This window comes from Python bivittatus, unplaced genomic scaffold (assembly GCF_059951505.1).
Source record: "Python bivittatus isolate LINGU-HERP-01145 unplaced genomic scaffold, Pbiv_v1 ctg000440_np1212, whole genome shotgun sequence".
Lineage (NCBI taxonomy): Eukaryota > Metazoa > Chordata > Lepidosauria > Squamata > Pythonidae > Python > Python bivittatus.
The window spans coordinates 6,314,475-6,338,906 of NW_028277063.1; the positions used below are offsets into that span (position 1 = coordinate 6,314,475).

Genomic DNA, 24,432 nt, shown 5'->3' on the forward strand with positions numbered 1-24,432 from the left:
ATGGATATATGCTTTCACTGGTTTTGTTTGTAAAGCAAACCTTTGGAATAGCAAAAGCGTGACTTTTGTGCAAGCAATATCTACTGAAATCACAGCAGAATGTTGTCCCTCCCTTGGGCAGCCAAAATGGGAAACCAAATTAGCAACATCATTTAAGCATTCAGGTCCAAAATCATATTTTCCTTAATGCAGATTTTGGTATAATGTTTGGCTTGCTAATACTTATTTGCCACATTCGAACTTTTTTCAGTTTGGATGATGTCTTGACCCTCCATTGATGTCTTCTTGAGCTTGAAACTCAGTGTTGGTTTAACAGCTAGGAAGATGTAGATGCTTGTTGAATCATAAGTGAACCATGATCATTGGGACTTGCTCTTTTGAATTTCAGGTGGGGTGGGGGAGAAGATAAATGCACAGAAGGGGAGGTGTATAGAACTCCCACAGGATCAGTGCAGAAATAAGAGGATATGATTAGTAAAAATCTTTCTGGATTTGCAGTTTGGTGTGGTGCCTCTTGGTGAAAGGGCAAGTAAGAAGAAGTGGAATGTTTCACTCCCGGCAAGTACAACTTCTTTACTCAGCCCATTAATGTATAAAAAAGGCTTGTGAAAATCCTGTTTGCAGATTTTATATAATCAGAAATGCTAAGCACTTTTCCTGGACTGAACCATTTTTGGATATTTGTGGGGGAGGTGCATACTGTAAAGTCACTATGCACTTAGCATAATGCCAAGTTAAAAGAAGACAAAGGCAACCCTTCTAAGAATGTTAAAAAATGTGGCGGGCAACTTTTGTGTCTATCCCATCTTCATATGAAATGAATGAAGCTCTGTCAAAAAAAAAAAAACTGATAGTGCGGAGAATGCCTTTTACACTTAAAAAATCACTGATAGGAGAGGATGCAATTTTCTTCCTCATCCTTTTTTTTTTTTAATGCAAAGAACAGACATAGTTCCCACTATGAACACTTTATATACATAAGTAGGATAAATGTGTAGATAAAACACATGAAGCTGCTGTATCACAACTACTTTGACTCTGGTATTTTGATTTTACTATGTATCAGAAGACTTGCTTTTCTGAAATCTGTAATCGTTTTTTCTCTTCGGCAGCCCAAAATGGTACAGTCCAGGAAACCTGCTTAGGACTTGATTCTACTGATCATATAAACTGGCTTTTGTTCTTACAACCATGCCTTGATAGGGCAGTTCTTGTGTTCAGGTATAATCTGCCTCTGAAATATTTTGCATCTGTATTCTGCATGGGACAGCTTCCCCCCGAATATTTCTCAACTAACCTCTCTTTATTGTGTCTACCACTTCTTTTATCATAGCTATCCTATACAGGGAGGTCTAGAATCTTGCTTGAAAACCTGCTCTTTTTGTCCATCCAGTACAAAATCTGACTGACGCAGACTAGCAGGGATCAGAGCAAGAGCTCAACATATGCATTTGAGTTGCCTGTTGAAAAACTTCCCTCATTTTTACCACTTTTTGAAGATGCAAGATTTATCATGTTTTGAAATTGCAAGTCCACAAAAGTCGCTAATTCACAAAATGAGTACCCTTTTTAAAAATCTTTTCTTTAAATTGGCTCATGACTTTTAAATGAGTTTTATATTGCGCAGAGGTTTTGGGTAGAGATTTACTTCTATAGAAGTATCTTTATATCTGAAATTGCCAAAAAAAGCTCCCGAAAGAAGAGTAGGAGGATGCATTTCAAAACTACCACATATAAATTGTTACTCTAAGTTTACAAGTGAGAGGTTTTGGAAAATTCAGTAATGCCTCCCCATCCCCGATAAGTATCTGCCCATCTGAATTATACTCAGATGAAAGATTCAGGAGTCCCTAGAAACTGCTGACTGGGATGATATATCTTGAAATCACCCCTTTACGACTATGTATATTCCTAAAACATCTGAATATGGTATTATTTCTGATTCCTCTTCCCCGCATGTCATGCTTTAGTGCATCTGCCCTTTGACTTCCTGCTGGTGGCTGTAGCACTTCCTTCCTGCCGGAGCAATCAAACAGCGCATCATCTCTGCCACAGCAGACAAGCCTTCATCCAGATGTGGAAATAGAGACCCTAGATGTGAGTTTGCACAAGGGGGAGTTGAGAAAGGGTTGGAAGGGGAGGAACAGCCGCTGCCAGTTACATATTCTATGATGTTAGGCTGTAATTTCTTGGGTTGTTTTGGAGAAAGTAGGGAGGTCTCACAAGTCGAGGCGAATTAGGGCTAGAAGACAAGAAAGTGGAAATGATAGAGGAAATAGCGAGATACTATATATTAGAATGGGGGAAAGGGGGTGTGTCTTTTCTATGTGTGTCCCTACATTCTCTCTTGATACCGTCTTCTTTTGCTGCCTAGTTATCTCATGTGCCCCCTTAGTTCTCTTAATCTGGTCAAGCTTTGAAAGTTAGGGTATGACAGGCTGTGTTAAAGGAGAGGCTGAAATAAATGAATGATCCCCTTCAAACCTTAGCCTGGGTGTGGGTTCCCCCAGCTATCCCTCCTACGTTACGATTCGTCCCAGTTCCCGCGATGCCAGCGGTTGCTTCAGAACGGACTCCTGAGACCGTAGCTGCCTTTACCTGTTGCCAGAGCTCAAGTCAAGTGCGTTAAAAGCGTGGGGGCTGAGTGGGTGTTTTAAAGTATGGCATTGTATAAAGTCACAGTAGTCTCCACTTCGAATGTCTTCTGTCTCCCCGCCCCTCCCCTCTTCTCCATTCCAGTTACTGAGTTCTCCCTTTTGAATAGATTGCCTCAGCTGCTTTTACATTTTTCTCCCAAGTAAGGCTATCTGATCTTGCAGCTGCAAGGCTGTAACTGCAGTCTCTCCCACGACAGCCACAAAACTCTGCAAGACTTTCTTTGCAGGCACCCAAATCCGGTGTTGGTTCAGTATTACTGATGTGACTCACCTCTGTACCTTCTGCTGCTCCCATACTTCTTGATTTTTGAAGTGAACAGGGAGGATAGAGATCCTTTCTAAACAAATAAGAAGCTCTGGCTTTTTCCCAGATTTTTAAAAAAAATTCTCTCTATGTGGATTGGAATATTTAGTCTTATGTAAACCCGTAGAAAATCAGGGAAATTATCTTGAGGGAAATAAGCAAGAACCTGTACATAAGCAAAGGGGACTGAAACATTCCTTAAGTCTTGGGAAACAAGATAGTATTCGGAAGAGTCTCAGGCAGGCTCTTCCTTGATTCCCTGGGATGTATGAGAAAGGAGAGGTAAAGCACAATCAAGCTTGCAAGGTTCTGTTGTTATAGCCTGTCTCAATAAAATATAGCTCTAGTTTTCCTGTGGAGTCTGTTTCTTGATCTGGTCTACCTCAAAGGATTGACATAAATCTTGCAAGCCTCAATGTGCTTTACCTCTTCTCTTGTTCTTGCCTATTGCAGTCAAGGTCCTATCCCTGATACTCTACATCTTCTGCATCCTGTTGTCTTTCAGTTGTATTGACATGTAGCTATTGCTGTCCCCAGTAGCCTAGGTCAACTTAGAGGATGTTAGGTTTTAGAAAGCCAAAAAACAATATCTGGCATTTTGTGTATTGGCTTTCACGGCCAGAATACGATGGCTGGTGTGGGTCTTCCGGGCTGTGTGGCCGTGTTCTGGAAGTTTTGTTTCCTAACGTTTCGCCAGCATCTGTGACCGGCATCTTCAGAGGGCAGGAGCACAGACAGGAGCAGTTCTGTCTGTGCCCAGGATGAGGTGACCCTTTTGTGGGTATTTATAGAGATCTGAAGGGGGGGATTGGGTGTGTGTGTGGTGGGGGGTTAGGGGGGTGGGGGTGAGGTTTGCATTAACAAGTGGCTGCTTGTTTTGGTGTCAGAATATGTATGTATCTTCCTGGGGATTAGGCAGGGCTTTTTCTTCTATTGAGTTGTTAACGAGTGGCTGCTGAGGGTGATTAGTATGTTCATTGTGTGAACTGTTCACACATCCTGGTGGTTGAGCTAAGTTCGTTGACCTTTTACAGGCTGTATTTTTCAGGATTGGTAGCCAGGTTTTGTTGATTTTTAGACTCTCCTCTTTTTTATTGAAGCTGTGCTGGTGTTTGTGAATCTCAATGGCTTCCGGTATAGCCTGGTATAGTGGCTGTTGGTGTTGTCCAGTATCTCTGTGTTTTCAAATAGGATTTTGTGTCCAGTGTGCTTGAGAGCATGTTCAGCTACTGCAGATTTTTCTGGTTGCTGTAGTCTGCAGTGTCTTTCATGTTCTTTTATCCTGGTCTGGATACTGCGTTTTGTGGTCCCGATGTATACTTGCCTGCAGCTGCATGGTATGCGGTATACTCCTGCGGCAGTGAGGGGATCCCTTTTGTCTTTTGCTGATTTTAGCACACACACACCCTATCCCTCCCCCCTTCAGATCTCTATAAATACCCACAAAAGGGTCACATCATCCTGGGCACAGACAGAACTGCTCCTGTCTGTGCTCCTGCTCTCTGAAGATGCCAGTCACAGATGCTGGCGAAACGTTAGGAAACAAAACTTCCAGAACACGGCCACACAGCCTGGAAGACCCACACCAGCCATCTGGCATTTTGTTTGGAAGCTTTTATCTTCAAGCCTTTTATTTTGACCCCAAATGTTGCACCATTTCATTGTTACTAGTTCAACAGAAGAGCACATAGTTTGCATGCAAATGGTTTTAGATTCCATTCTTAGCTTCGCTGGTAGAAAATATTTGGTAGTTGATGCCAAAAATTTTAGAGAATAATAGCAGCCATAGTAGATCGTAAGATAGATAGATGAACTAGGTGTTTAGGAGCTTGTTTCTAAGTGCTGGTGGCCTAATCAGATATAGGCAATTTTGACCATTCATACCAGTATCTGTGTGAGATGGTCAGCTATATAAATATGACAAATAAAATAAATAAATAAATAATCTGACCTTGAGGTTGAGTTCATACAATGAATTAAAGTTTTATTAAAATTAAGTTCATTAAAATTAAAACAGATAAGTTAAGGACCTTGCAATTGCCTTTGTTTGCCTCAACACAGTAAAAGCATGGTTAATTGTAATCTTAATGTGTTTTTGTGGCTTAGTAAGTTGCGCAGATCCAGCTTGGATCGTCTGCCCTGTTTGTTGTTTGCTTTTCCCATCATAATGAGGTAGTGGTCACTAGATCAGCCTCCCCCCAACCACATGCTCTCTAAAGGTATTGGGAATCCAATTCTTAGAACTTTGAACCAGCCTAGCCAAGAGAGCCAGTGCAGTTAGTGGTTAAGGTATTAAACATGGACCTCCCTCCTAGTTCAAGTCACTTGTCACCCTGAAAACCCCATGGGCCAGTCATAGAATGTAATGGAAAGAAGTATCATGGAGATCATCTAGTCCAGGGGTTTTCAAACTTTTTCAAGCCATGGAACCTGTTAGTTTAAAAAAAAAAAAATTCCCAGAACCCCTGATGAAGAAGCAAAGCTCTATTTGTAGAAAATTAGCTGGGTTCAAGTGAGGTTTTTTCCCCTTAGGCTCGTACAGAATCCTGATGGGATTCTTGTGGAACCCTAATTTAGTCAACCCTCGTTTAATGCAGGCATCTACTACTATAGCCATCCCAATAGATGGTGATCCTCTGTTTTTTTTTAAATACCTCCAGTAAAGGAGAGCCCATCATATCCTGAAGCAGTCTGTTCCATTGTTAAACAGCTCTTACCACTGGGAAGTTTTCCTTGATGTTCAGATGAAATCTGTTTCCATGTAATTTAAACCATTAGGAACAATTCTGCCCATCTTCTACATGACACCCTGTTACTTGAAAAAAGCTGCATATACAGTGCTTTCAACCATCTTCAATAGTGTTTTTTTTTTTTTTAAATTCCAGGCCTGTTATTATCTTGGTTGCCCTCTTCTGGATATGCCCTGGTTTGTCAGTGTCCTTCCCAAAATGATATGCCAAGAACTGGATTCAATATTATTGGTGTGATCTTTTTTTTTATAGTAATTTTATTAAAAATTATAATTGCAATAATCAAAACTAATGCAAACTAAAAAAAAATAAAAGAATAAAAAGAAAAAATAGAAGGTGCAGAAAGGAAAAAAAGAAATAGAAAGAAAAATAGAAAAGAAAAAAATATATAGTAAAGAAAAAGAAAAGAAATATATAAAGAAATGACTTCCCCCTTCTTGACAACAAGTATAAACAATTTTATAATGTATCACCTTCTCTTAAAATACAACAAATGATCTCTTCTTCCCTTATCCCATCTCTTATCTATAAACAAATCCTTAAAGCCTCATCATTTCGGTCCTGATGTCAGCAAAAGTCCATTAAGGGTTACCAGAGATAACAACATATCTATTATAACCTTAATTAAATAAACCAACTTGATATTCCTTCCTTTTACTTCTAACAAACTTGATCTATTCAAATAATATCCTAGAGCTTTCTTTTCATTTTTTCTTTGCCCCTTCTCACCGAATTCTTCAAAGCTTTAACAAGCCTCTTTTGTAAATCCAATATAAGAAAACTATCCAGGTCACTCTCTTGGTTTGTTATTTGTATATTCCTTTTAGTTATTAAGACATCAGCCAGTTTCCCCAACTTTAAAAATTGGGAAAAAGATGGTGATATGGAAAAATTGGATGGAAGCAGCGATATTGACTTTGGACGAACTGATAGATGATGAAGATGAATTTTTAACATACTCTGTGTTAAGAGATAAGTATCATCTATCAGAAGCAACCCAATGGCTATATTTACAGCTACAACATTTATTAACAACATTGTTTGGACTAGCAGCATTTTAAAGCTTCTGAGATATTAGAACAACGGGTTAAATCCTTTAAAACTAAAAAACCTACTATTAATGTATATAGATATTTGTTATCAATAAATCAGTTTGATATACAGATGTTAAGAGATGAGTGGAATAAAGAATTAGAGGTTCTCATATTGCCTAGACAATGGGAGAGTGTCTTAACTTCTATAGCAAGAGTGTCAATGGACTATAAACTACGACTTATACAACAAAAAATAATATTTAGAATGTATTGGACTCCACTAGGTGTGTATAGAAAAGGATTGTCAAAAACTGCATTTTGTTGGAGATGTAATAAGGACAATGCCTCCTTAAAGGATATGTTTTTACAATGTCCTATATTTACTAAATTTCCCGAGAAAGTAGTGGACTTTATAAATATAATTGTATGACAAAAGCTAAAATTTTCAGAGTATAATATTCTTTTGAACTATATACCTAGTACATGGAATTTGACATCTCAACAACATAAGTGGATTCTCTGTGCTCTTACTATAGCCAAAAGATTGATATTGCAGCATTGGAAAGATAAATGTATGACCCCATATATTCACTGGATTGAAGACCTGATTGCGCTCGCCACTTATGAGCAGATTGCCTATAGACATAGACTGTATGGACAAGTATAATGAAATATGGGATTCATTTATACAAAATACAATAGGTTAAAAAACAGTCATATAAATCTATTAGAAATATATATGTACTTGAATAATATTTGAATTGGGGACGCGGTGGCGCAGCGGCTTAATGACGCTGAAAGTTGCCGGCCAGAAATGGTCAACGCTTCAGCGGTTCAAGTCCAGCCTTCACGTTAGCAGGGTGAGCTCCTGTTTCCTCCCCAGTTCCTGTCAACCCAACAGGTCGAAAACTTACGTGAGTAGATAAATGGGGACTCTCACTCCGGTGGGAGGAAAAATGCTGGCGGCGCCTTGCAAAAAAGGAGTTGGGAGCAGTTACCGGTAAGTGCGAAAAACCGCGCGTGCCTGAAAAGGGCGCGAAGCAACGGAAACCCCGCCTCCTGCGCTCACCAGCTGGGCTCTGCCCTAGGAAGGAGGCTCTGGCAAACCACTTCCGAAAAACAGTTGCCTTGAAAACTGCAGGGAGTCGTCCAAGCAATCACTGTAGGGTCAGCAATGACTGAGCGCAGACAAAAAAAAAAAATATTTGAATTAGATAAGCATATATAGAATTGTAGTTTTTTATTGTTACAATGACGAATTAACACTTTCCCCCCTCTTTATTGTATTTCATTTTTTGTTGTTTTAAAAAAATTAATTATAAAAAGAGGAAAAAAGCCATACAAAGTGCTTCCCCCCCCCCCGCCTTTTTATATATATATATATTTTAAAAGACATCAGCCAGTTTCTTTTCTATGTCCAGGGTAACATCTTTTTCCATGTCATTCTTGTAGCCTGTCATTTTTAAATCCACTTTCAAATCAGTCTCAATCTTGTCAGGTAAAACTTGTTCCTCTTCCATAACATCTTTTAAAACACAGTCTTATCTATAGAGGCAGACACTCTATAGATAAGGATATTTCTGAATATAGATAAGACACTCTGTAGATAAGGATATTTCTAAACAATGGACCAAGAAGTTAATTTTAAATTAAATTTTAAATTAACTTCTGGGTCCATTGTTCAGAAATATCTTTCAAATGTCCAATGTTAAAATGTTTTGCTTCGTTCTGTATTTAAAATTTGAGTTTGAGTGTTCTTCTCCTTTAATTGTAATCTTTAGTTCCTCCTAGTTCCCTCTAGTGTCCAATTTTTAAAGTCTTATTATGTTTTTTTAACAAAAAAAATTCAAAATAAAAGCATTTTCCCACAGGAAGGATTCTTTACACTAATTCCAAAATCTTATTTCAAATTTAACTGGACCCTTAGTCCATTTGTAACTTTCTAAAATCAAAGTTTTAATCACCCTATTGCTGTTTATTCAAAAAAAATTTTTTTTAAGTCCTTAAACTTGTATTTAAAACTTCTTTTGCTAAGGATTGAAGGAAATTCACCCAGTGCTGTAAAACGTGTCAATCCAAAGGTTCGTAAAAGCTGAAGAGTAGTTAACAAGCAATTTCTGAAAGTATGCGATCCCAGTGCACTTTCAAAGGTGCCAACTGTGATTTGAGCAAGATGGCTATTCACTTGTCCCCCAGAGCTCCAAACCCACTGGAGACTGCTGCCTTGTGGTCTCCTCACAAGGAGCAATTGTCTGGAGCACTTGGTGATCTCAAGTCCGGAGAGGTTTCGAATCTTCAGTCTGCCATTTCTTCCCTGGAAGTCCTGTCTTGGTGTGATCTGATCATTGCAAACTAAGAGAGGAACAGTGACTTCTCTTGATCTTAACATTAAATTTCTGTTACTGCATCCTAAGATCCCATTTGCTTTTTTTGCAGCTGCCTCATACCACTGAGTCATATTCAACAATGATCCCCCCTTCCTATATTCTTGCCTTTGATTTTTTTCCCTACCCAAATGTAGAACTTGGCATTTGTCTGTGCTGAAATTCATCTTGCTGTTTTGCTATCCCTGCTATCTCTGTGTCATTTGCAATTTCATACTAACTCATCTTCCAAGACAATTATAAATATGTTGAACAGCAGAGAGCCTAGGACAGGGCCCCGTTGGAAGCCACTCATCACTTCCCTCCGGCTTCGTGCAGAGCCACTGATATATATTTGTTTGGCACAATTGTTCATCTAGATCTGTATACACTTAATGGTAGCATAATACAACCACACTTTGCCATCTTCTCTACTAGAATCTGGTGGGAGTTTTTTGCCAAATGCTTTGCTAAAGCCAAGGTTTGCTACGTCCACTACATTCTTGTGTTCAGCTAAACTGGTCATTGTGTCAAAAAAAGAACTGGTTTGATTTATCAGATAAACTATGCCGGTTCTTGCCAAGCAATGCATTCTTTTCTAAATCTTTGCAAACTATTTAATAATAAAATAATAATCACCATTTTTCAGGCCAACCCTTTTCTACTGGGAGATGGTTGTGGAAGAAAATGGAGGGGAGAATATGATATACATACTTTGAACTCCTGGGGAAAGGATGGGATTGAAGTCTAGTTGAAATTTTTTGTTGTTGTTGAAAACCCCAGATTGGAGAAGACTTCCTGTCCTGGCAAACATGTCCATGAAAATCCTAGTCCTTGACAAAGTTGTATTAGCCCATCTACCAGGACATATTTTGAGGATTTTTGCTTTTTTACTGATTACTGTATGCTTTGCTTCCTTCCATGGAATGTCAGTGGAGTACACCAGGTTATTCAGATAGCCTCCCACCTTGTAATGGACACCCATTGCTACTTAGCTACACCAAAATGACTCTGTCTAATGGCCTGGAAGGAGAACTGGATGTGCATATGTGTGTGTGAGTGTATATCTGGGAGTAAGAATAATTATTTTTCTGCAAATTTCGCTGGAGAATTCCTTAATGTGACAAAGCTTCATACTGGTAATCAAGTTGAGTGGCCACTATGCAAATCTAGACCTGAATACCTGTCCTTTCTTATTGAGAACTGCATTCATGATTTGTTTTTCCACCCACTCCATGGAGGGGGTCTCCTCCATTTTAAATATACTCCGTTTTCAAAACAGCCTCTCCCGATCTGTGCCACCTATTGTTTTAGATACACGTTCTGTTGCAGAAAAATATCTCTTCGCTGTTTACAGTATTGTGGGGTTGGCTATATTAGACTGTTTCAGTTGGAAAACCACTGCCTCATTCACTCTCCTCCTTTGTTGCACCTGGTTATGTGGTCTCCCTATCTGCTGTAGATATTGTGGGGAGCTCTATGATCTCTCAGTGATGGTGAAGAATTACCTTTTAAAGAGAGCAACCCCCCTCTCCTTCCCAATATTGACTTCCTCCCAAGAAGATGAATGGCTGCAAAGCAGTGTTGCGTGTGCTCAAAAACCCATTTGCAATTTGTGCTAGGGTGAGGCCTATTGCTACAGACTGCTACAGCCTGACACTTCAGAACTGCTTGTAGCCTTTAGAGTCCTTGGGAGGCAGCCCCCAGAGCCTCTCCACAACTCGCTAGTGAAACATGCAGATGGCGGAAATTGCTAACTATATAGGAACGAAGCAGACTCACTGCTTTTAATTTCATTTAATTGTAGTCATATTGAAATTTGGTCTTGACTGACTGTTGTACAGAATGCAGTTCCCCTAGCGTGTCCCTCAGAAGTCACGGTCTGCCCAAACATTTAGGGCTTAGAGATTTTAGTGCTGCTGTGAGGAGATGCTCAGAAATAGTTCCCTAAGTCTGACCCAGCCATTGGAAGAAATTAAGGAACTACATGCAACATTTGGCTAAGAACTGTGGGGAAGAAATAATTTCTTTCCCCCCTCAGTTCATGCTTCTACTGGCATTTGTTCCTAAATACCCAGGAATCTGGGACTGATATTTAATAGGGTTGTGCAGCGCTTCAGATTCAAAAGCAAAACAACAAACCATCTTTGAAATGCACAGGGCTTCTCACAGAGCACCTGTCTGCATCTCCTCAAACCAGCTGCATCTTCTCCTGAGATTGCATGACTCTCCTTCGCAACTGCAGCGCAGTCTCAGGAGAAGATACAGTTGCTTAAAGAAGGGGCAGGCTGATGTTATGTGAATGCTGCATGGTGCTCTGAATCCCCTTTTTGCCTCTGAATCCAGAATACTACCCGGCCCTGACATTTAATCTAGTTCATCTGCTTTTGGGTTTGTTGAATTACAATGGCCTTCATCCATAAGCAGCACGACCAGTGGACAGGATGGGAGCTGTGATGCAATGTATCTGGGAGGAGATTAGTTGGGAAACTAGAATGTTTTCTTACTCGTCTGCAAATCAGTGCCTTAGTTATTACAGAATTATTATGGGGTTTTAACTGTTGAAATCTGAAGAGTCAGGAAGACTTGATTATTTATTGTAACTGATCATCTGTACACAAATTCCAGTTTACCTTCTGTTGAAAACTGACACGGGAGTTTTCCACATTTTGAGAGAAGAAATAACCAAATAATGGAATAAGCCCTAAAGTTCTTAACATATCTTTTGAAAAGAATCTCTCAAAGAAACATTGCCCCTCTTCCCTTCCCTTCCCCCAAAATGCATATAAACCCACTAATTTTGCATCAGCATCTCATCCTCTGAAGCCTGCATGTTCCCAAATATGTTAAGAGGATATTCTGGCCACCAAAAGATTGCCCATCCTGCAATTAATCTGCGCTGGACTTACTGAATTAAGTTTCTGTGTTGGCATAACATATTGAGTCATAAACTAACAAAACAAGTCAAGTTTATCCCACATGCTGAGCTCCCCACCACCAACAACTGAAACTAACCAAAATGCCATGGTATACAAATGCCACTACTAGGTCTTTATCTGATCTGGTTACATCATGTGAACCCAGTCCATCTCATTCAGTTTCTTCCTGCCATCTTCCTCCTCCTCCTCTTGATTTCTCCAACAAGTACAAAGCAAGACCATGAAAAGTATGTCACTTTTGGATTACAGGTTTTTCATTTCTGCTCTTACCGGCTGCTTGTGGTCTTTCTACCTGTGAACTTGGCTGCTGGCTTTTCTAACAAATGTCCATCATTCTAGAATTACACCATTCATCTAACCAAGCCATGGACCACCAGCTTCCATTAGAAAGCCTATGCTGTATCTTCTATCCCTAGGCATCCCCTCTTTTTTTACTCCTACTTTTGGGTTGTGTTTCTATTTAGTGTTAAAAACTCCAAATGCTGTCCAGACTAAAATTCTGAATAAGGAATATTAAATAGACTGAATGCCAAAGAAGATACAGGAAAGAAAAATGTTTGTATTTGCTGTATCAGCTTAACCCTAATTTGCCTATTTTTCACAGGGCTGTTGGCATGTTCCACTAGCCTGCTCAATGCTGTGTTTCACTCTGGAGTCAACACCCATCCCAAGTCTACAGTATCTACTGTCGGTTTGCAGGTGGCATGGATACCTTCCACACGGGTGATTTCTTCTGGATGTTGGCACTTGCAGTCCCGATCCTGGTGGTTCTACTGGTACTTTGTACTGATTGTCGTGACCCTGCCTTAGACAGTTAAGTTTTGCCCTCCCTGTTCCTAAATGTTTATTTTTGGGAGGAACCTCTAGTTCCTGAATCCTCTCACCCCCAGGCAAATTGTAGGGATCTCCTAATTTCATTGGTGTTTTTTTTTTCTCTTTCTGAACAGCACCCTCTATTGATGACTACCAATACAAGTGAGTCCATGGCTATCTTACCTTGGGGCAAAATAAAGGATGGGGAACCAGAATTCAGGCAGGTTTAGAAAGCAGAAGTGAAATGTGGTCTTTGGAATAATTTCTGCCCCTGGGAAAAAAGGGGGTCGGTTTCCCAAATGTTCTCTTCTGTGCAACTAGGAAACATCCTACATTTGTATCTGCTGTCCCCTATCAAATGCACACTCCAAATGTTATGGGGCTATCCAGAACTAGGTAGCAATCAAAGAGTCTAGGATGGGGAAAAGAGAGGCCGTAACTGTTTGGGGCAGCCCATGCTTTGAACACTCCATTTGATCCTTGGCATCTCCCAATTTAAAATAGAGGAGAGGATGAAGTGGCAGGTGATACAGAAGATAGCCGCTTGTCACCTTGAAAAGTTGGTGCCACATGAACCACTGGTGTGTCTTCAATTTTTACTTCAGCCTTTGCACAGTTGAACTGGTTTGAAGATACATTGAGATGCCCTTGTGAGTGTTCTATATTTCGAGAGCTCTTAAAGCTTGGTTGGCCCTGGTTTAATCTTATCTTGAAATACCTCACAGAATAAATAAATAAGACACGCACAGGCTTGGCCTCATACACAGGCTGACCAATTCCCAACTTACCCTGTCAGCCATCTTACCGAGCTGGAATTATTGACGGTCTTCACTCTGAAAGGCAAGGTTATAAACATTACAAAATCTATACAAAGCAGTATGAATTAGTTGCAAAAGCAAAATGCATCATCAAATATATGACGTATAAAACATTTCGGTAATAATGTAACAGAAAAAATAGCAACCATGAGTAAAACTTTATGTCAAGGTTGAATGAAGTTATGTTGGAAAAGACTCTAGAAATGCCCTTTACTATGACTGTTCTTATGAATTGGTTCATGCATCATGCAAAGCCAAAATGCAGTTTGTTTAATTTCGCCTAACATCTTGTGTGGACCCTGTCATTATGGGTGTGATCGATGGTTTATAGTTAGCATGTTGTGCTAACCCACTCAATGCTTATTCAGGAAACCATATTAAGCAAGTATGGCTTAACAGTGTGTGTGAGCCCTGCCATAATTTGATACATGCACACCAACAATACATTAGATGAGACAAGGAAGTGTTTGGGCCGTACCATTCTGTAGCCTCTGTATGGAAATGCATGGTTGAATGACTTGTCAAAGATATTACACAGAAATATCTGAGTAGGAGAGAGTTGTAGTCCTCTATTCATTATTCTTGCTTTTTCTCTTTCTTCAAATATTAGTAGCATTCTGTAATGTGATTTTTTTTAATATCTTAAAGTGGTACAAGCAGTTGGGAAATAGTCTTTGAACTTATTCTGCTGGATGAGCTGCTGTTGTGAATGTATAACTTGACTCGCTTAACTGAATTGCAACACCGGTAAAGTTGCTCCAGAAGTTTTTTTTTTCCTCCTGGTTGCACAATACTTGGAATGAATGCAGAATTATGTGGGATCCCTTGTAGCAACACTTTGGCCTACAATAGGCCACGTAATTCTTATCACTGGCAGCTGCAGAGTACGGCTGCTAATTTCTCTTTCAAACCAAACCACTGATATTCTGACAACATTCCTTTGAGCAATGACTTTTTGTGTGTATATGCGTGCAGGGAACCTAGACTGATTTCAGTTGTCCTGGTTATTTGTGCCGATAAGAAAAGAACAAGATGGTTATAATTTAACATTCTTTCAAGGACGTTCAGCGCAGATACTTTTTTTATTGTAACATTTATTTTTTAAAAAGGTTCACGGAACTTGCAAGACTTCAATGCACAAACTTAAATGGTTCTTGAAGAACAGATTTCGATAGTCATAGAGGAAAAGTGATAGCAGTGTTAAAATAGGAATATTAAAATGTTAATTTAAGCAATTGACATTTCCAACTTGCTTAGCTTAGCAGCATAAGCAGTACATGTGGCAGTATTTCTCTGGCTTAGGCAGAGAGGCGGGATTCATGTTGTATTAAGCCATGATCTTATTGTATAGAATAAATCACATTGGCTGGGTTCAACAACACTCATCTATTAATCAAGGTTTATAAGTTGCAGTGGTTGGTTTCACAAAAAATATGAAATAGTTGGATTGGATTGGACTGGATATCTGCTTTTATTGTTGTCTGTTGTTTTTAATGTTTTGCTAACTGCTATTCTGGGAAGCAGGCAGCCGTATAAATTGATTAAATTAATAAATAAAAAGCAGAACAAGTAACATTTGCTTGTTAAGCAAAATCGAACAGATCATATTTTGGCTTAGCATAATATACGTAGCTCAGTGAAATAGTGTGTGTGCTTTGCATGTAGAAGAAGCCAGGTTTATGCTTTGGCTTCCCTGGATATTGCTGGAAAGGGCTTCTATTTTAAAGCTTTTGCAAGTAGAAGCAGCAGCATTGCCAACTCATCTGAAGGGTATCAGGTTTGCAAAGGCTTGCATAGATGATATGGAGCGATGAGCTAATCGTTCAACACAGTCTAACAGCTGGGAAAAGGAGTTTCTGATGGTGACTGCTGAGCGAGACAGTTGAAAAATGATAACTGCATCTTTCAGACATATGTTCTCTACCCTCCAGAAAATAGACTGAATGGTTTATTATTTTCACAGGCCTTCAACTAATATTCATTCCCAGACTTTCAGAGTGTTGAGGCGTCCTCCCTGTAAGTAGACCTCAGTTTTCCCATATTCCAGAACTGATCTGTTTAAGGACTACATTACCTCCTCAGATCCTTTGTTCTTTTTAAACTTATGGTTGAAGATTTTGGGAAGTTGGTCCAGCCATGTAGTGATCCATCTCAGAATTCAGTAGCCCTGCATTAGATTTGAACTCTCAGCTTCACCGTTCTCAAGCTATGCAGTCTTCCAACTGTAGCCTTTAGCATAAGATGCCACCTATTTAATGAAAGTGGCATTTTAGGCTGAAGGCTATAACTTAATAAGATAGTATAGCATTTGAGAGTGTTGAAGGTGAGTGTTTGAACCTGTTTTTAATTTGGACAATCAATTTCTAAGAACTTCAATCCAGCATTTTATATTACATTGTGTACATCTACTCGTGTACTCTTCTGGCATGTGTGTATATATGTATACACACCCATTTATACTTATCACAGGAAAGTTTTTAAAAAAGACTGGCTTAGATCTAAGATGAACTAAGAATTGTAATTTAAATGAATGGAATCAGGTAATATTCAGTGGATTCCAGGTGTAGCTAATAGTTTGGATCTTGCAGCCAGCCCTACCATTAGATGGACTCTGTGAGACAAAATGCGATGGCTGCCTGAGGCAGTGAATTTTCAGCTTGAAGAGAAGCAGCAAATGGTTCACTATTGTGTTAGCTTACCATTATTGCACTGGCTCTTTGGGGGATGGCCTAAGATTATATTTCCCTGCCCTAAACCAGGAGTGGTTATAGAAGAAGTACTTCCATTGCTCTCCAAGTACTTCCATTAGTGTATATAGTCAAGTATTTAGTTTTCTTTTTTCTCTCATTAGAAAAAATATCTTAAGGACAGAAAGATGAAAGAAATAGTGAGAAAATCTTGAGTTGACTTGTTGAAGAAGTTGCTGAGCTCTTGGTAACATTTTGTAAATAAGCCCAAATTCCTCATTTGGAAGCTTCCTTGTTTCAGTTTAATTCCTTTTTTTCCCCGGAAGAAAAGAGTTGAGTGGCTATAACAAATCTGAACGAATGAATGAATTGTCATGCACAACACTCTCGGTTCTTAATCTGTGGCTTTTAAAAATATGGTTTAAACTTGGCTAGGCCAGCCGCTCCCTCGTGCTGCTTGTTGCTTTGAGCCTCAGAAAGTAAAAGAGGAAGCTGGATTCTGCCCAGTCCTACCTGAGATTGTTTCTTTTTTCCCCCCATCCCTGTTTGCAGCTCCACCTTGGTCTGCCATCCAGTCCCAGCCAGATTTGCAGAGGTGAGCTGCGCTCCTTCCCACTGTTCTGTGTGTGTTGAGTGTGTGAGACATCTGCTTAAGGTGAAGGACGCTGGGAGGTGAGTGGCAGCAGCAACAAGACACAAAAGGGTACGGCTTTGTGTCCTTAGTCACTTGCCACATGCCCTCCTAAACTAGTAACTCCACTTAGCTGCATTGCAGGAAGCTGTCCTGCCTTCAGAGTTGCAATTAGATTCATTGTTAATGCAGGTGCTTTTGTACGTAATACAAGGAGAAGGGCCGTGTGGTTTGCTTTCGAGAGCAAATGCTTTGTCCCTTTGTCTTGCTGCCTCTTAGTCCTCTAATTCCCTCCCCAGCCGCTTTTCCACAGGGAAATGGTAAGAGCGAAATCGAGACTTAGGCTGCCTGTGGGATACACCTGCTACCTGCCAGAATAGCGAGGGATTGTCCTGTTAGAAATGATTGATTGCTTCCTTGTATCAAGCTGGGTGGACTGGTGTGAGGGTTTGTAGGTTGGAATGCTTGGAGAAGTGGGTGGGAAATTCATATAAGGTTTACGTTGAAAGCGACAGAGTCTAGATCAGGAGTGGGTAATCTGGGGAGCATACATGTCCCAGCACCTTTTCTTGTGGTCTTACAAAGCATCCCAAGATTATGCTTTGAATTTTAGTAGCAAACCACTGAATTATGAAAGGTGAGGGTTTTTTGCTCTTAAAGAAAAAGAATTAAAATAAATGTACAACAACTTATATGTTGGAATTAAATTTCTCCCCGGTTAATAGCAAAAAAAAGAGATAGAGGCCACAATTTCTCTCTTCCTCCCACTGGTGATATCATAGTATCATTCTTACTCTACTCAGTGACTCTCAGTTGAAAGAAATGGCAAAGAAATAAAAAGTTAAGAAAATAAAGAGAGGCACCCCATCTCTGGTAGATTATGTTCTTCAGGTATTTTCACATGTATTAACCCCTCTCTTCCTTCTCCCTCCTCCGGATTGTAGCAGAGGCCCTGCTTATAGCTTTACTAGTCAGACACCTTCATTCATCAAAGTTGAAGATAATGGTAAGTTGTAAAGACTCATATGTTTATGTGTGCACTTACACAGACTTAAATTATACAACTGAGCTTCCTTTTCTGCAGAGATGTGTCCAAGAAAATGAGAGGCTATCCATGTCATAGCTGCTTTAGGATTAGAAATCCTAGCTGCTGGAATAAACAGCCTTTTGAAAATCTGTTGTGAAACAAAACAAAGATAGAGGTCAAAATGTACTTTTGGGAATCTACTGTAGGCATTCTGACTTACATAATCTCCCTTTAAAAAAATTGTCTCTTTTCAGAAAGTGTTCCCAGCTATGAAAATGAAGGTAAGTAGTAGCCGTAATCATCAATATTCTTTTTCTCTTCCCCTTCCCACAACCTTTACCTGGAATGTGCAGCTTGCCTCACTTGTATTGGATCATTTCTACATTTTGATCTAGACTTGCGTGCAGTACAGTGGCTCTTCTTTGGATTCTGGGAGCTTCTTTATAGATTCGGTGGGGTTGCATTTTCGGGGGGGTGGAATTCATTTATATTTAAAGAGGAACATCTAACCTTTTTGAACTTTGTCTTTCCAGAACAAGCTTGCTTCATTGATGATGATGAAAATTATTTCCCTGGATACATGTAAGTCTTTGGGAAGGATGGGAGATAGGGGAAGAGTCTATTTAGGTCAATATAGTGTTATCTTAGTCTCCAAATAGTTTAGTCTTCCATCATTCCCAACTTGCCCAGACAGTAGTCAGGGAATGTAGGATTATGGTACTTTAGTTGCACTGTATTGGTTCTTCTTTGAAATGCTCTCCCTGGCCTCCAATATTTGGAAGATGCTACCATTGGGTGTTTTAGACATCTAGGTGAAGAATAACACGTACCTTATGCAAAAGCTACTGTATGATTTTTTTCTCATTCCTCGCTATATGTGTGTGTATGTGCATAATGCTGAATTTTAATATATAATTAGTTTCTTTGTCTGCATCTGAACATTTCAGATGTTTTACAACATAGAGTGTAAAAAATGATACCAAGGTGTTTTAATGGAAGAATATAATTTAGAAGTTGAATTAAACAATAGTGAATCATAGACGTGTGAGATGGACCATAGTGGTTTATTCATTAAAATATCTGCATTGTATTTATAGAATTTCTGTTTCTTGGATTTTTTTTCATTGTATAACATTCCTTGCCAATTTGTTCAAGGCTGCTCATCAGTTTAATGACCATGGCTTAGCAATTTAAGAGAGGTGGGGAAAAAAAGGGAAAAGAATGAACAGCGGAAATAGAGGCTAATACTAATTTATAACTGCTAATGAAGACAGTTCTGAGAGAGGACAAGCAATATTGATTCCCCACATAGAGGAAGTCTGACACAAGAGCGGCTTATTGGTCAATTCTACTCTTATTGGGTCTCGCTTGTCCTCAATAGAGAGGTGTTGCCTGATGTTCCGATCATAGAACAGAGGAACAAGGATCATGCGTCTTCTGGTGAGTTGGCAACTGGGAGGATTCTCTTGTTCCTCTTTGTCATGGCCTCTTTAGTGTTGTTGGATTAAGCTGCCTTTCTTTGTCTTTGGGTTTCTCATGTTGCTCTCACATGATTTGTTGATCCACATGGTGCTAGAGTTGGAAAGAGAGGGACCTCAAAAACCAACAAGATTTAAGAAGAACTAAGGGGAAAAAAAGGAAGGGCACCCTTAGAAGAAAAGTAAGTTGAAGAAGAAAGCAGTCTATCAAACACGTACATTCCTTCCATGTTGTATGAGGCTGTTTTAAAAATCTTTCTTTGAGTAATTCAGTAAACACTCTATTTGCTTGATCTTAAGGATATGCAGAATGTTTTCTTTTGGGCTGTTGAGCATTTCAGAAGTAAAACTTCACATAATACTTGAAACAACCCTTATACCTGAGAAACAGGTTTGCCCTCAGAGATGGGGGGTGGGTGGCGTTTTGCCCTGAAAATCAAATTACTTTTTTGATTTACCCTCCATAGTTGACACAGCATCTGTAATGATGATGAGAAATGTAGGAAATCCAGGTGATGTGTAATTGTTAGCTTTTTCCTCTGTAAAAATAAAGTTCAGAAAAAACATCACTGAATGTTTGTAAATGTTTGAAAGAAAACTTTTTTTTTAAGATGAGAAAGTAGCATTAGAAATAACGTACAAAAACTTTTTCTGGGATCTTTAAAGAAACTACATAGAAGCTGAGATCTCTTCCCAGGGTATCATGAAGAGAAGGGCATAACCTCATAACTGATCTGTTTCTGCTGGCTGAGAGTGGAGATCTTCTACTTCTCAGAGTTTGGAATATTTTCAGCAACTAGTATGGTTACTTTGAGAGCTTTACTCACTTCAGATCTGTGCTGATCAACTCAAAAGTAAATCCCACCTTGTTCAGAGATTTTATACCTAGATAAGCGTGCAGAATATTGCAATATCTGATGTGTTTTAAACTTTGATTTTTCTAAAAAAGATAGTTTATTTTGCAATGACTGTAGAAGATTTGTATGTATTTCACTATCTTAACATAATTGTTTGTTGAAAACTCTGAGTAATATGTATTGCTTTGTCCCTTTTAAGCACACTCTCCTCCACCTGATTTTTTTTTTTTTTTTTGGTAGAGTCCATAGTGGACCAATATGAAAATGTGCCTGAGTCCCAACGACATTCACTTGGTGAGTGGAAAAGGTGGATTGATAGGAGGGACAGGACTGGCTAAAAGAATACTAGGTGCTGGAGTTGAGTCTAGAAGATGATCTGGTTGGCACATAGTGACAACAAAGCAGGATACAATGGTCTTCTCATCTATGAATGAGCAAACATTCTTTGGAATACCAGCCTATAGTTTTAAAAAATAATTCTGCAAGACCCTTTTTTCCAGATATGCTGGTAGGGTATTTGTTTTTATTTATTATATTTATTTAAAAATTTAAAATTGCCCCATATCCGAAGCTTTCAGGCTTGTTGTTTTTAGTTGTTAAGTCGTGTCCGACTCTTCGTGACCCCATGAACCATATTGCGCCAGGCCTTCCTGTCCTTCACTGCCTCCCTGAGTTTGCTCAGTTTCATGCTCATTGCTTCAGTGATGCTATCTAACCATCTCATCCTCTGCCGTCCTCTTCTCCTTTTGCCTTCAATCTTTCCCAGCATCAGGGTCTTCTCCAAAGAGATCTCTCTTCGCATTAGGTGACCAAAGTATCTGAGCTTGAGCTTCATTATCGATCCTTCCAATGAGCAATCAGGGTTGATTTCCTTTAAGATTGACTGGTTAAAACACGTTAAAAGATTCAATTTGAAAAAAGAACATATATAATAACATCAAGTGAAATGCAAAATGAAAACGCTATACAAGGTAGGCAGCAAAAAGGCACTCATTCAGAATTTATTTCATTTATAAATCAAATTTATACGCCACCCATCTCACTACGTCGGTGACTCTAGAGAGTTAAAAACAGTATAAATTAAAAACCAATAAAAAAACCTGGAAAAATAGAAACGTCTTTGCCTGGTGCCGAAGTGACGCTAATGTGGGCACTAGTCAGGCTTCTTTAGGGAGGAATTCCATGTATTTTCCACAGAAAAAGCTCTCTCATTCTAAACATTGCCAAACAAGAACAAAATAAAATAAGACTCACATTACACTTGCAAGGGCTCGTTTACAGAGAAAAATACACATTTTAAAATATCATAAATATGGTAAATCTCAAAGAAATACCAATTTAAAATAGGGTGAATTACATAGGAAAGGCTATTCCTAATTTTTGCCCTACCATCTGCCTCCCAGGTCTTCTGAATTGTAATTCCCATCATTCCTAGGCACCAAACTCTGGATTTACACTTATATGACTAGGTTGTTTGAACCTAGCCAATAGCGGTTTATTCAATAGCCCATGTTTGAAAGAAACCCTGACTTAGTCTGAATGGGTGAGCCCAGTCACAGTTGGAAAGGTATTACTTTTGTGTTTTTCCTAATTGATTCCTGTTTTATGTTAGTGCCCTACTGAAGTCTTTCTAATTAATCACATAGGTGTAAGGCAGGAGCAGCTAATAAAAGGGGAAACAAAGCAAACAACTTATCAAATGGGCCATAGTTACTTTGCCTGCAAGACTTATTCTAGTTTTTTCAGCAAACCATGCTGGTTAGGAATGGGGGCACCGACGCTTGGGAAGGCTGTTCTCCTATACTGAGATTGATATGGGACTTGATGTCACCCTTTCTCATTTTTCCTTTCTCCTGCAAAGGTGAATACGTGAACGTACTAGAGCCAGAACCGATAATACTAGATCCTTGTTTTGGTGAGTGAGGGAAGCTTAAAGGATGGGCAAGGGAAGAAGTCCTTATTCTCAGCAGAGCATTCATTTCCTTTGGTCTATCAGTAAACAAGCAGCCTTTCTAGCTCCAAGAACTGGATGCCATGCTGGATGGTGGGTTGGAGAGGGTGTCTTATTCCTACCCAGGCACATGCACAGCATCTCTTGGGCCCTCTCCCCAAGCTGTTTCAGAGTGCTATGGACACTAGAGAAGGAAAATTAAAGTCCTTCCTTATTTGTCAGTCCCCTTTTGAGTTACATTGCAAAAGATGACTTTTGGGACAGCTGTATTTCTATGGTATCCATAATGGTAGAGTTTTCTCAGGGGCTTCTGCACCAGAGACAACTGCATGGTCATCAGGCTTTGCAGAAATGGTCTTTTGTTGATTGCAACATTAAACCAGGAGGTGATAGTCACCCGTGAGAAGCAGCACTAAATGACCTGGCATGCCACTTGTGGCCCTGGGCCAGGAGTTACTGACTTCTGGTTTAGTCCCTCATTAACCAGTTATCCCCCGAGAACCATTCAAAAGATATGCATAGACACATATACACTTTAACCCACTTTATCGTTTCTCATGTCCCACAGTGGGCACAAGTGATCGGGAAAGTGAAGATGATGCTCCAGACTATGAGAATGTCTGTTCTGGACTTTGAGGTATCTAGACCCTGGGAAGGGCATTGTGGTGAAAAAAGGCTTGAACTGTGATACCGGATAACAGTGTGCACTAATCCCAGCATTACCTTTGCTGTGGCAACACCAAGCCAACTTGGCTGATGTTGCAAAAGCTAACCTTGATTGCACTTGGTAAACACCATCCCAGAGTTGTGGGCTGGACTGGGTAGTCAGAACATCTTAGAAGTTACTAAGAAAATAATATGGATGTGTCTAACAGTTACCGGAAGTTGAGCTGACTTACAAGACTTTATTATTTTTTAAACATTTTTAGTATACTTGTAGTAATGAGGGGAGTACTACTGAATATGAATAGGCTGCTCAGTGGAGGTGTTTGCGAGACTACTAGGTTATGCATGTTGACCTCTGTATTTTAAAAAATAAACTAAAAATGTCTGAAAGGTAAAATTTGGTCATTTTTAAAGCATTTGATGATGTCTGTTGCCTGAAAAGGCTACAAATCTTGCTGTATGCAGTCTAAAGTACCATTTCCTTTTATTCCTTCCTAGGTTGAAAGGAAGATTTCAAAGTATCATTCCTACCTTGGTGGATCTAATCATCTTTGTGCAGGATGGATCACCACCGACTGTGTTGGCCCAAGGACACCTCCTGAGCAACCCCCCATTTTGTCATAACCTATTTTTCCCCCTTTGCACTTTGGATGACACATCCTGAGAATTTCTCCCAATCATCAGTAGCAGTCCATGGATGGACCTTCCCCAAAGCAATTTGGTTTTGCTTTTGTTTTACGTTTGATTGGCTAATAAAGAACCAAGAATTCCATCATCGTTTTACTTGTGGGATAATTGATCTAGGGATGGGAGAGAGGTCTAGATTGGTCCACTAGATGATAACAAGGATCTGTGTGATCAACTGAGCAAATGAGTCTTGGTGATTAAGCAATTCAGCAGAATGAGCCCTAAACAGCAGTTTCCATTAAAAATGAAGTACTGTGTGCCATTTTTTTTGCTCAGACAGAGGGTAGTGTTGTTTTAATGATGAGACATTCAGTGTATTATATAATGTTTGCTTTATTTGTAAATATACAAATAGCTCCACCTTTATAAAATTGTAGATACCTCCTGTGGACCATTTAGCCCAGTAATTGTATTGTGGGCAGGACTTCCTGTACAGTTAAATATAGATTTTCACATCTTTGCAGCCTTCAAGGATTGAACCTGTGTCTTTTTCTGAGCAATGGAAGTATTGAAAGGAAAAGTATACATAATTGGATCTGTATCTATAAGAAAGTTGTGTACCTCTTTATTCCTGAGCTATGATCTCACTTCAGCAGGAGGTTTCAAAAGCTCAGCTAATTTGGTCTAGGTTCGCATGAGGTGCAAGATGAGACTAAAAAAAAGTGCCTTGAAGGAACCCACCATTAGAAATTAGGTCATCATAAACTATAATATAGTTTGTATCTTTAGGCATAGCATATTATGTGAATGCAACCATTGTGCTTTATTAA

General features: G+C 39.4%; 1 protein-coding gene across 1 annotated transcript; it reads left to right on the top strand.

Annotated features, from left to right (window-relative positions):
- The first annotated feature begins 2,028 nt into the window (after positions 1-2,028).
- LAT (linker for activation of T cells) lies at positions 2,029-23,873 on the top strand. The gene is made up of 13 exons (XM_025172031.2): positions 2,029-2,097; positions 12,652-12,860; positions 12,995-13,022; positions 15,642-15,694; positions 16,918-16,960; positions 17,941-18,002; positions 18,278-18,304; positions 18,557-18,605; positions 19,405-19,463; positions 20,599-20,652; positions 22,220-22,273; positions 22,878-22,946; positions 23,474-23,873. Exons 2-12 carry the CDS (start codon positions 12,752-12,754, stop codon positions 22,943-22,945), a joined length of 606 nt encoding a protein of 201 aa, XP_025027799.1. The 5' UTR covers positions 2,029-2,097; positions 12,652-12,751; the 3' UTR covers position 22,946; positions 23,474-23,873.
- Positions 23,874-24,432: the final 559 nt, after the last annotated feature.